Source organism: Terrapene carolina, unplaced genomic scaffold (genome assembly GCF_002925995.2).
Source record: "Terrapene carolina triunguis isolate 2854851 unplaced genomic scaffold, T_m_triunguis-2.0 Scaffold22, whole genome shotgun sequence".
Classification (NCBI taxonomy): Eukaryota; Metazoa; Chordata; order Testudines; family Emydidae; genus Terrapene; species Terrapene triunguis.
This window is the reverse complement of record NW_020664373.1, coordinates 13,524,976-13,538,433: the sequence shown is the minus strand read 5'-3', so window position 1 is coordinate 13,538,433 and position 13,458 is coordinate 13,524,976. Positions and strand designations below refer to the sequence as shown.

Genomic DNA, 13,458 nt, shown 5'->3' with positions numbered 1-13,458 from the left:
AACTGACTGCTGACTCCACAAGATCGCAAGCATCCTCAACAGTATTACTAGTTCAGATCCCTATCCAGGACGTTTGTAAAGCAGCAACCCGGTCATCAGTGCACACTTTCTCCTCCAATTACACCATCACCCAGTACTCTAGAGAGGATGCCAAATTTGGTTGAGCTGTTCTACAGTCCGTGTGTACAGGAACTCTGATTCCTCCACCTATATTACTGCTTGGGAGTCGCCAAAAGTGGAATACACATGTGCTACCACTCAAAGAAGAAAAAATGGTTACTAACCTTTCATAACTGTTCTTCAAGATATGTTGCACTTGTCCATTCCACGATCCATCCACCCTACCCCTCTACATCGGAGTTTCTGGAAAGAAGGAATTGAGGAGGCCTGGGGTCAGCTGGACCCTTTATACTCATGCCAGCAGCGCGCAGCAGCAGAGGATGCTTGAGCTGCTCTGACAGGTACCACCGAGGGAAAAACTTCCAGCAACTGTGCAGGGGGCGTGTGCACACAGAGTGGAATGGACACGTGCAACCCATCCCAAAGAACAACAGTTACGAAAAGTTAGTAACCACTTTTTCACTAAATTAATTACAAGCTTGTTGATAGTTTTATTTGACATCTTGCTGCTTAGGGAAAAAAATAACTTGCTTAATAGTTGTGAATTGATCGTGAATGCACTGGAAAAAATGCATTCTGTGGTTTTACATCTTTTTTTCATAAAGGTATATTTCCTGTGTTTTGACTTGCCAGAAATTGTGTGGTGGTTAAATTACAGATTTATGTAGTTATTGTTAACTAATTTATTGATGTTCTATTAAATATTTTCTTGTGCCATCATCGTTCTAATTACATATGGAATATAAAAAAAATCAATGTGTACTTTTCTGCTTTGCTCTTACTAAGAATGTCACTAAATCAAGCAAGTTACTTGAACCAACAGTTACACTTACAAGACAGTTATATAAACATTAGAAATGCATGCAGCAGTTAATGTAGAAACTTAAAGCTTTACAGAACTCTTGAAAGGCAGCTTAGGATAAAATGGCAAGCTTTTACATAGGACATGTAGGGTGGAAGAGTTCCAAAAAGCCCATCTAGGTCTATTTTCAGTTCACCCATTTGCAGTGCTGTAATAAAACATGCAGTACAGTAAAAGTAATATGTCAGTCTCTGATTAATGATGCCTACACCCCACTTTGATGTTACTAAATGTCTTGTGTTATGAATATACATTGTTCATCCTGATTTATTCATTAAATGTCACTTCAAAACAGCAGCACAAAATGTCAGCAGAAGGGCTGTTGAAAGGCTCATCAGAAAATCTTCAGGAGCCTTTTTTTCTTTTCTTTTTTTTTTAATTAGGGCAAATGAGCAGTTGGTGAGTGCTTTGTTAGATTAATCTCTGGAATATGAAAAAAGGTATTCAAAATGTTTTTACACATACACTCAAATATTAATACCAAATTATATTAATGTTTTCTCATCAACATAAACAAAATTATAATTTTATTGACTGATAAACTTATTGCATTTTCTGCAAACCTTTAATGCTTTGCCTAACAGAGAAGAGAAATTGTGAGTAACATTACTATTCTGTTGTACAGATTGAACCTCTCTAGTCTGGCACACTCTGGTCCGGCAACATCCGTGGTCCGGCATGATTTTATTTCATGTTTTTTATGCTTTATCAACTTATTTCCTTGTGTCAATACAGTAAAATTGGGTAACAACACTAACACTTAATTTTGAAGAGAGCTGGTAAGCCTTGGCTAGGCAGCGTTGCAAGCATTGTTCCGTTTATTCGTCTCGGCGAGATTAAAATAAAAAGAGACTCACTTGCTACAATATTGACCGCCCTTGGCAAAATCTGTGGTTCGGCAGCAGTCAAGTCCCAAGGGTGCTGGACTAGAGAGGTTCAACCTGTAATACGTATTGCTACAGTAGTTCATAGTTCAGGGGGAAAGTATACAAGCAAGCATCAAATAGTAACTAAGGTTAAGCCACCAGCTACTTTCCATATTCATTTAATATCTTAAATGAACAGAACTTCTAACTTCATTGCCATGCTATGTGACCCAAACCACGAATTTAAAGTATGTAAATAAATCAAAATATAAAAGAATATTCCTTAAAATCCAAAAATTAGGCTGGAGGCAGGACTAGGATGTGGTTAATGGTTATTCTTGTTAATGTGAAATGTTGAACATCGTTAACTTCTTTTGAGCTCTTTTTCCTTCCTTTCCTCCCCCACCTAGAATGTATGTAAAATTTTCATGATTGGTGTTTAATAAACTTGTCATCAAAATATCTTTTAAAAAATGCTTATTTTGGTAGAGCCTGAGGAATATTGTCACCACTTGTTTGTGTGCACAAGTGATTGTTAAAATGACATCAGATGGAATATCTAGCATTGTGGAAAGAGGAGGGATTACGGTATATTAAATTCGTTGCTGCTCAAGGGCAACCGTGTATCTTGCTTACTGTTGGTATTAGACTATTCTGTTAGTTAGACAACATCAGCTTTACTGGGCTGATATTTTGAATGTTATAATAAAGCAAGATGGATTCCAGTACATTTCCTATAGTTTTATTGTTCTCTCCAAGAAAACTAATATCTGAAATGTATGTACTGATCCTCTGACAAGATGATTACTGTCTAAATTATTAAAAATTTCTTAGGCAACGTGTGTCTCAAAGTTCCTCTAGGAAGGCTAATTATGAATTCAGGCATATTAAAACATTTTCAGTAACAACGTTCACAAAACCAAATTATTTTTAAACAAAACTGCTTCCTTATTAATCTGTTACATTAAGAGCCAGTAATTATCTCAGTAAAATTGTTTTTCATAGATCCTGTTTATAAGGAATCCATAGGAAGAGACTATGTTGTGGATGTACATCTTTGTCGCAAAGATTCCTTAAAATCTCAACCTGGGGAAATAAATTTTGTACACAGACTTGGCTTCTGTGTGCCAGAGCAAACTGTTTCTGATTTGAATTGGTGGCTTTAATTTGATTAGTTAGGTAATACCTAAGATTGCCTGCTTGTTTATCTTAAAATCTGGTTGGAACTACCCTTCTGATGATTGAAAATTAGTTAAATTTGATAAATGAATTTTCTAATTAATTTTTATCAGTGCAAATTAATAATATAGCTACAGAAATATTGTATATTAACTGGAAGGAGATCATTAATACATTGACATAAAAGTTGTACATTCTTACTAAGTCTTTACTGTAAACGACATCACAGGTGCCATGAATGAAAATTTTCTAGGGGGAGTTCATATGTGATGGTTTGTAAATTCAAAATGTCCAAATGATACAACTGCATAACTACTATAGTTACAGCTGGTTATAGGGTATTTTAGATAGATTGGTTGAAACAATGTACAAAAAGTTCTAGTGAACAAGGTTTTTGTAAATGATTTGAAACGTGGTCTAATTATGGACAACGTTAATAAAAATGTACATGAAAACTGCTATTTTGAAGAACATTGAGAATTAAAAATGAGAATTAGGAAGGACCTGTGAGTCTGCACAAGCTACTCAAAACAAATACCTTCTCTGATCTTTCATTGTAAATTCAGATAATGTATATGAATAATGTATAATACAATACCAAACCTCAAGGCTCCTGCTTCTCTGGGATTTTTTCAGCAATATGAAAAGTGCTCAGACAGTTTGCTCTTCTCTTTCCATCTCCTAAAGGTCTGAGGTCAGTTCTCCCCCTTAATGGGTTACCCAAGAGGTATCCCCAAAATAACACTATACACATCTAAGTCCAGATACCTTAAGTTAAAGCAATGCTTATTTGGCTTCGAATGTAAAATAAGCCCAAAATATATGTAAGAATGCATATAGTTTAATACTAGAATAGAAATACTGCTAGATGCACACAAAATTTAGAATATTTCCAGCACTACAGCTGAATAAGGTATTTATTTTACAGCCTAAAAGCTGTGAGCTAGTATTTCCTTACCTCTTTCCAGTATGTTTTGGCCCAGTTTGTGACCAGTTGCTCAAAAGAAAAATTAATCAGTCTTCTATTGGTGAATTTTGCATGTTTAATCATGTTTTAAAAAACATTTCCCCAGTCAATTTCACCCTTGTGAACCAATAAACAGTAAAATAAAAATGTTCCCCTTCTTGAACAAATTAACTTCCAGTATACCAGGTGTTTCATTCTTTGTTAGCTTTTTTTTCTGTGCCACTGTTCTTGTTTAAGCACCAGTGTTGTATTTGATACTGTGAAATATGAACACAGATGTAGTTGCTGCCCTGAGGAGTTTACAATCTTAAATTCTGATCCTGCAAAGACTTAAGCATGTTCTTGCTTTTCTGTTGCCTGTCAGATGTGACTCATGTTACAATAAACTCATTAGTGTGTTTCCATCACACATTTGCTTTATTAGTATACAAACAACTCCAACATCTAGGATAATTGTGATAGCACACCATTTAAAAAAAAAAAAAGTATTGAATTCCCCTAGAGTTGTATAGCAAGGGAAATTTATATTTGGAAGCAGGTTAAGCTAAATTGGCGGGGGGCGGGGGGGGGAGAGGGAGGGGGCATTCTTAATCCAGGATAAGAATGTTCACAGAAGGAGTTATTCCAGAAAAGCTTTAGTGCTTTAACTTCATACTCTACCTTATTCTGGAATAATTTCCCAATGTAGATAAGCTCTAACCATCACACTGTGATACTGTTAAAGAAATGAATATTAATTCATTGTGTCATATTATATTTTGTTTCCTTGTAAACTTTATTTAGTAAATGTGAATCTCTCTGTAGGGAGAGCTGGTAGCAACTGCTATGTTTAAGTTGCTTAATGCCGTTACAAAAAAAAAAGACTTTGTTTATGAAATCTTTAACACATCCATTGTTTGCAGCAGGCCTTTGAGCTCAACATGGAGAAAGCACTGTGGCTAGGGCAGTGCCTGTTCTTTGTCTTGTGACATATTTCAGCAAAGCCTTAATGTAAACTGTTGAAAATCTGTTTCCTTCTGTCATTTGCAAGACTCCAGAAAAATTGTGCCAAAAGGACTGACTATGAATATTCTAAGGCTGGGCCAATGCCACTATTGCAGCAGAAGACACTAGGAACACTGGGAGCTGCCAGAGCAGCCATAGTGGGAGTGGAAAAAGTTGGGGGAGAGTTACAGGCTAGGCTTCCTCAAGACCTAGTACCTGGTCCATTTCCCCCCCTTTCTATTCTCCAGGGGTATATGTGTGTCAGGAACTCCTCTAATCCCAGGGAAGGGAGGGAGAGAGAGAGCCTGGTCATACCCAGCACCTGGCCTCAGTTGCTCATTTCCCTTCCCACCTCCTGTCCCTTCCAGGATAACAGCTGTCAATTAATGTAGTTTGCTACTATTTGAATGACAGAACTATCTGTTCTGCAGTGTTGATCTAGAGTTCACTGATGATGATGGAGTGGGTGGAGTTTATTACAGTTGTACATAATACAATTTGTGGATTCCTCTAAAAAACACACAGACACATGCACACGCCTAAGTAAGGAGCTCTTACTTTAAAAAACTACATTTAAAGAATGTTATTTAGGTAGCAAAGTCAAGCATTCAAAAGATAGGAATTAGAAAATAAATTGCACATCTTTTGGCACTGCTGTGACTTCTTTTAATGATAGCTTGTCAATTTTAAAATGCTCTTGTGCAGCAAGGAGCCCTGATTCTCAGGTGCTTTCTACCTGATTGTGTGCAAAGTGGAGTTAAATGAAGATCAAAGAAGGCTGGTAGATTCACTGCTATGTGAAGCCTTCTGCTGACCACTGTCTCTCCCATCAGAAGAAAAGTACTAAAAAATCTGCAGCACCCTTCAAAGAATGGATCCAAGTATGGATTGGTTCAGTCATAAAAACAGCCATACTGGGTCAGACCAAAGGTCCATCCAGCCCAGTATCCTGTCTACTGACAGGGGCCAATGCCAGGTGTCCCAGAGGGAGTGAACCTAACTGGTAATGATCAAGTGATCTCTCTCCTGCCATCCATCTCCACCCTCTGACAAACAGAGGCTAGGGACACCATTCCTTACCCATCCTAGCTAATAGCCATTAATGGACTTAACCTCCATGATTTATCTAGTTCTCTTTTGAACCCTGTTATAGTCCTAGCCTTTACAACCTCCTCAGGCAAGGAGTTTCACAGGTTGACTGTGCGCTGTGTGAAGAACTACTTCCTTTTATTACTTTTAAACCTGCTGCCCATTAATTTCATTTGGTAGCCCCTAGTTCTTATATTATGGGAACAAGTAAATAACTTTTCCTTATTCACTTTCTCCACATCACTCATGATTTTATATACCTCTATCATATCCCCCTTTAGTCTCCTCTTTTTCAAGGTGAAAAGTCCTAGCCTCTTTAATCTCTCCTCATATGGGACTCATTCCAAACCCCTAATCATTTTAGTTGCCCTTCTCTGAACCTTTTCTAATGCCAGTATATCTTTTTCGAGATGAGGAGACCACATCTGTATTCAAGATGTGGGCATACCATGGATTTATATAAGGGCAATAAGATATTCTCCATCCCTTTTTTAATGATTCCTAACATCCTGTTTGCTTTTTTGACTGCCGCTGCACACTGCATGGACATCTTCAGAGAACTATCCACGATGACTCCAAGAACTCTTTCCTGATGAGTTGTAGCTAAATTAGCTCCCATCATATTGTATGTATAGTTGGGGTTATTTTTTCCAATGTGCATTACTTTACATTTATCCACATTACATTGCATTTGCCATTTTGTTGCCCAATCACTTAGTTTTGGGAGATCTTTTTGAAGTTCTTCAGTCTGCTTTGGTCTTAACTATCTTGCGCAGTTTAGTCTCATCTGCAAACTTTGCCACCTCACTGTTTACCCCTTTCTCCAGATCATGTATGAATATGTTGAATAGGATTGGTCCTAGGACTGACCCTTGGGAAACACCACTAGTTACCCCTCTCCATTCTGAAAATTTACCATTTATTCCTACCCTTTGTTCCCTGTCTTTTAACCAGTTCTCAATCCATGAAAGGATCTTCCCTTTTATCCCATGACAACTTAATTTACATAAGAGCCTTTGGTGAGGGACCTTGTCAAAGGCTTTCTGGAAATCTAAGTACACTGTGTCCACTGGATCCCCCTTGTCCACATGTTTGTTGACCCCTTCAAAGAACTCTAATAGATTAGTAAGACATGATTTCCCTTTACAAAAACTATGTTGACTTTTGCCCAACAATTTCTGTTCTTCTATGTGTCCGACAATTTTATTCTTTACAATTGTTTCAACTAATTTGCCCGGTACTGACGTTAGACTTACTGGTCTGTAATTGCCGGGATCACCTCTAGTGCCCTTTTTAAATATTTAAAAATTACATTAGCTATTTTCCAATCATTGGGTACAGAAGCTGATTTAAAGGACAAGTTACAAACCATAGTTAATAGTTCCGCAATTTCACATTTGAGTTCTTTCAGAACTCTTGGGTGAATGCCATCTGGTCCCGGTGACTTGTTACTGTTAAGTTTATCAATTAATTCCAAATCCTCCTCTATTTACATTTCAATCTGTGACAATTTCTCAGATTTGTCACCTACAAAGGACGGCTCAGGTTTGGGAATCTCCCTAACATCCTCAGCCGTGAAGACTGAAGCAAGTAATTCATTTAGTTTCTCTGCAATGACTTTATCGTCTTTAAGTGCTCTTTTGTATCTTGATGGTCCAAGGGCCCCACTGGTTGTTTAGCAGGCTTCCTCCTTCTGATGTACTTAAAAACATTTTGTTATTACCTTTTGAGTTTTTGGCTAGCTGTTCTTCAAACTCCGTTTTGCTTTTCTTATTACATTTTTACACTTAATTTGGCAGTGTTTATGCTCCTTTCTATTTACCTCGCTAGGATTTGACTTCCACTTTTTAAAAGATGCTTTTTTAATCTCTCACTGCTTCTTTTACATGCTTGTTAAGCTGGCTCTTCTTTAGTTCTTTTACTGTGTTTTTTTAATTTTTGGTATACATTTAAGTTGGACCTCTATTATGGTGTCTTTGAAAAGTGTCCATGCAGCTTGCAGGGATTTCACTCTAGTCACTGTACCTTTTAATTTCTGTTTAACTAACATCCTCATTTTTGCATAGTTCCCCTTTCTGAAATTAAATGCCACAGTGTTGGGCTGTTGAGGTGTTCTTCCCACCACGGGAATGTTAAATGTTGTTATATTATGGTCACTATTTCCAAGCGGTCCTGTTATAGTTACCTCTTGGACCAGATCCTGCGCTCCACTCAGGACTAAATCGAGAATTGCCTCTCCTCTTGTGGGTTCCTGTACCAGCTGCTCCAAGAAGCAGTCATTTAAAGTATTAAGAAAATTTGTCTCTGCATTTCGTCCTGAGGTGACGTACCCAGTCAATATGGGAATAATTGAAATCCCCCGCTATTATTGAGTTCTTTATTTTGATAGTCTCTCTAATCTCCCTTAGCATTTCATCGTCACTATCACTGTCCTGGTCAGGTGGTGTTATATTCTTATTAAAGCATGGAATTACTATCCATGGAGATTCTGTGGAACATGTGGATTCATTTAAGATTTTTACTTCATTTGATTCTACATTTTCTTTCACATATAGTGCCACTCTTTTCTCCCCCCTTCCCGCACAACCTGTTCTGTCCTTCCGATATATTTTGTACCCCGGAATGATTGTCCCCAATTGATTGTCCCCACTCCACCAGGTTTCTGTGATGCCTGTTGTATCAATATCTTCCTTAACACGAGGCACTCTAGTTCACCCATCTTATTATTTAGACTTCTAGCATTTGTGTACAAGCACTTTAAAAACTTGTCACTGTTTATTTGTCTGCCCTTTTGTGATTTGTCAGATTCTTTTTTACGTGAATGTTTCTAGTCTGATCTGGCCCATACTTTATCCTCTTCCATCCTCTCTTCCTGACTAAAACCTAGAGAATCTCTTTTAATAGACTCTCCTCTAAGAGAAGTCTCTGTCCGATCCACGTGCTCCGCTGCAGCGATCGGCTTTCCCCCATCTCTTAGGCCTGGTCTACACTAACCCCCCAAGTCGAACTAAGGTACGCAACTTCAGCTACGTGAATAACGTAGCTGAAGTCGACATACCTTAGTTCGAACTTACCGCGGTTCAGACGCGGTCCACACGCGGCAGGCAGGCTCCCCGTCGACTCCGCGGTACTCCTCTCGCCGAGCTGGAGTACCGCAGTCGACGGCGATCATTTCCTGGTTCGACTTATCGCGTCCAGACCAGACGCGATAAGTCGAACCCAGAACTTCGATTCCCAGCCGCCGAACTAGCGGCTGGGTGTAGACAAGCCTTTAGTTTAAAAACTGCTCTGCAACCTTTTTAATGTTAAGTGCTAGCAGTCTGGATCCACTTTGGTTTAGGTGGAGCCCATCCTTCCTGTATAGGCTCCCTCTATCCCAAAAGTTTCCCCAGTTCCTGTGGTCTTCCCTCAGAGTTCCCCAGTGCCCAAATTATTTACTTGAGGTAGATGCAGAAGAGAAGATTTGCCTATAAGAAGATCAAATTCTATTTTGGCAAATGTAAGATAGCATTGTGAATCAACAGAGGTCTTATCAGAAACATGTGAAATATGTGATTTTCAAAAAAGGGGTTGATAGGGTTTTTATTTTAATTACCATCAGTTGCAAGTAATCAATAAGAAATTGTTATAACTGATGAGCTTCCTTATTTAGGTCATTGTAATGTACTTCTGAGAGAAGCTTTAAAAAGACTTCAGATTTCCATCTCTAATAGTGTAATTATGTATAAAATCCCTTTCAGGTTAATTATTTTAAAATAAACATGTATGCAAGAGTAGTGCTGTTCTGGAAAGAGTACTACACTACTAGTGTATTTCAGGTATATAGCGTACAACATTTTTGTAAGAGTATATCACACTGAAATTTTGACAGAATTTTTGGATGATATGCCTGATGTGCAGGGGCATACTTGTTTATTTGGAAAGATGAGTTCAGCTTGATCACATTTCTTAATCTCTAGAAACATTCCAACTGGGCGCACTTATAAACCTTATTTGCACAAGTTTATATGTGCATATTTATAGCAGTTAAGTCTTGAACTAAGCTCTTTGGATTCTCCTCTGGCTATTGGATTTATTGTATGGCTAGTAGGCAAGGTGGATAGACTTTGAAATCAAGATGATTTTTAAATCTCTGCACTTAATTGTGATTTAAATAAATAGCTAAAACTTTTATTTAAATTTAAGATTTTAGTACTTTATTTCTTAGTGTCCTAATGAAAAGTGTATTTTTGTTTGGTAGTTGAGCCAAAATATGTTTATCTATTTGAAGCATTAAAAGTGTAATGCTAGATGTCTACCAAGGTACTACTGCTATTTTAGAACATGCTTGCTTGACTTTGTTACCATAACAGAAATGAAGCCTGTAAAAAACGTTTTAACATGGTTCCAGCAAAATTACTTTTTAACCCAGTGTTTAAAAGGCTATTGTCAGTGTGGTGATATGTTAAACCATATTTTACAGTATCTTAAACCTGAAAATGAGCAGCAGCTTCTGAGCGACAAGAAGATTCGGGGTTGTCTTTAAATCTTTGTGTTCCTGACAAGAGCATCCTTGGGTGTCTCCTGGTCCTGTGGGTGAATTTTTGGGCTGATCACACCGTAGGGACGTTTGGAGCAGAAAAGGCACTGGAAGCTATAAAATAATGAGAAGCAGAAGAAAAAATGAGAAATAAAAATGGGAGAGAATTTAAAAGCACCAAAAAAAAATTCAAAAAGAGAAGGACAGAATATATATACACAAACAGGAAAGGAACAATAAGTATGGTGACATTTAGACAGGAAAGGGAGGACAATAAGAAATAAAAAGTAGCAATGACTTAAAATCTTAAGTGTAAGTACCTTGAAAGGAGGACCCTTTTCTCCTCTCTGTTCTCTCTAACTCCAAGCCCATTTTTGGCATTTTAATTTTTTTAATCATGTAGTACCGAAGCCTGCAGTGTCAGCCATTTTGACTGAAATGGGTCATAGGATTGGGCCCTGTTGGAAAACTTGGATTGGGAGAAAGCAGCAACACACAGTAGTTAAATCCCCAACGCATTTGTGCAAGATGAGGAAATACAGACATCCTGTGTGAGAAATATAAACTGTTATACAAACATCGTGTGGATTAAAAACTTACTCAAGGTTTCTTCCACTGCTTCTACTGCAGTGGTGATTGATGGAGGAGGTTACAAATCTATAGCTAAAATAGATATGTGCCAGCAAGGAGCAACCAAAGCTGCATATTTTGAGGGAAAAAATGCATTTATAAAGTATCTGTGCATTGAAAACTGACCTCCAGTAATAACCTAACTTTATATTCATGTAATAATTCCTCAGTGTACCATCCTGCAGTTCAAAAACTGGATGGCTGCTTACTTTTCATAAGTCTCTTAACTTCGGGAGAAAATTTGCACATCCTTTGCTTTTACAGGTGACACATTCTGTTCATTGTCCTGATTTCTATTATTTCTGCACTCTTCACATACAAACTTAGAATTGCCCATAGAATTATGTAACATTACTGTTTCTTCCAAAATCCAACAGGATTGGATTTAATTCTAGACTATTAATGATTTTACCTGGTCAGTTTCAGTATCTCTGATATTTGTGAATAGATTTGTGATGTTTACAAAATATTTTAGAAGGCATGACATTAACCTACAGTTATTTCTTATGTTTTCCTTCCAGGAAGAAGGCAATATCAAAGAGATTGCAATAACACATCATGTAAAGGAAGGACATGAGAAAGCAGACCCATCACAGTTTGAACTTCTTAAGGTTCTAGGACAGGGTTCTTTTGGAAAGGTATGTTGTACAGTTTTTTGTGGATGCGTTATCAAAAGGGCAGTAAGAAGCCCCAGGATTGGACAGTAATAAGGGTGAAATATTTAGAGCAGTCAGATTTTTATATTCAAGCCGTAGTCCGGGTCAAGATTATGTTCTAAATTGGGCTTTACTGACAAAGCACTCAGGCTCTGGCAGATCCTTTTGAACAGTAAATCTGTTCCAAAGTAAGCTATTCTGTAAACCTCAAAGATTCCTGAATTCTCTCCTTGTGCAACTCTGGTATAAAAGTTTTCTGAAGTAAGATATTCAGTATTAAGATGGAAGAGTATATTAATCCTGAATAAATCCATTCCATGTATCTTTAACACACTGTCATACCTGAAAGAAAGAACAGGTGGTAGGGAGAATGGCCATCAGTAAGGGAAAAAGTATTTCACAATATAGAATGACTCTAGTTTTGTTCATGTGTTACAGAAAATGGGCTTTGGTCCTATACTAGTGAATTAATAACACTGATATTTAGAGCTGTCAAGCAATTAAAAAAATTAATCGCACGATTAATCACACTGTTAAACAATAATAGAATACCATTTACTTAAATATTTGGGGATGTTTTCTACATTTTCAAATGTATTAATTTCAGTTACAACACAGAATACAAAGTGTACAGTGCTCACTTTACATTTATTTTTGATGACAAGTATTTGCACTGTAAAGAAGAAAAAAAAAAGGAATAGTATTTTTCAGTTCACCTAATACAAGTACTGTAGTGCAATCTCTTTATCATGAAAGTTGAATTTACAAATACAGAATTATGTACAAAAAAACCTGCATTCAAAAATAACACTGTAAAATTGTAGTGCCTGCAAGTCCACTCAGTCCTACTTCTTGATCAGTCAATCGCTCAGCCAAACAAGTTTGTTTCCATATGCAGGAGATAATGCTGCCTGCTTGTTTACGATGTCACCTGAAAGTAGGGTTGCCAGGTGTCCGGTTTTTTCACCAGAATGCCCGGTCGAAAAGGGACCCTGGCAACTCCGGTCGGCACTGCCAACCGGGCCATTAAAAGTACGGTCGGCGGTACTGTGGGTCTAAGGCAGGCTAGTCCCCACCTGTCTTGGCACCATGCTGTGCCCTAGAAGTGGCCAGCAGGTCCGGCTCGTAGGCGGGGGGGCCATGGTCTCCGCAAGCTGCCCCCGCCCCGAGCACTGGCTTTGCACTCCCGTTGGCTGGGAACTGCAGCCAATGGGAGCTGGAGGGGGTGGTCCCTGCAGGCAAGAGCAGCGTGTGGAGCCTCCTGGCCCCCCCAGCCTAAGAGCCGGACCTGCTGCTGGCTGCTTCTGGGGTGCAGCATGGTACCAGGACAGGCAGGAAGCCTGCCTTAGCCCCACTGCACTGCTGACCGGGAACCGCCTGAGGTAAGCCCGCGGTCCAACCCCCTGCCCCAGCCCTGAACCCATACCCCTCCCACACCCAAACCACCTGCCTCAACCCACAGGCCCCTCCCCCACTCCAAATCCCTCGGCTCCACCCTCGAGCCCCCTCCTGCACCCCAAACTCTTCATCCCCTAGCCCCACCGAAGAGCCCGCACCCTCACCCCAGAGTCCATACCCCCTCCCAC

The 13,458-nt window shown here is 38.7% G+C and overlaps 1 protein-coding gene across 2 annotated transcripts in view; it reads left to right on the top strand.

The window, feature by feature from the left end:
- Window positions 1–13,458, top strand: part of LOC112105114 (ribosomal protein S6 kinase alpha-3) — a 129,040-nt gene that overhangs the window by 37,722 nt on the left and 77,860 nt on the right. For both annotated transcript variants that reach the window (XM_024197777.2, XM_029910797.1), the window contains one exon: window positions 11,738–11,854. In XM_024197777.2, the coding sequence (XP_024053545.1) occupies window positions 11,738–11,854 (117 nt within the window). The remainder of the gene's footprint in view (window positions 1–11,737; window positions 11,855–13,458) is intronic.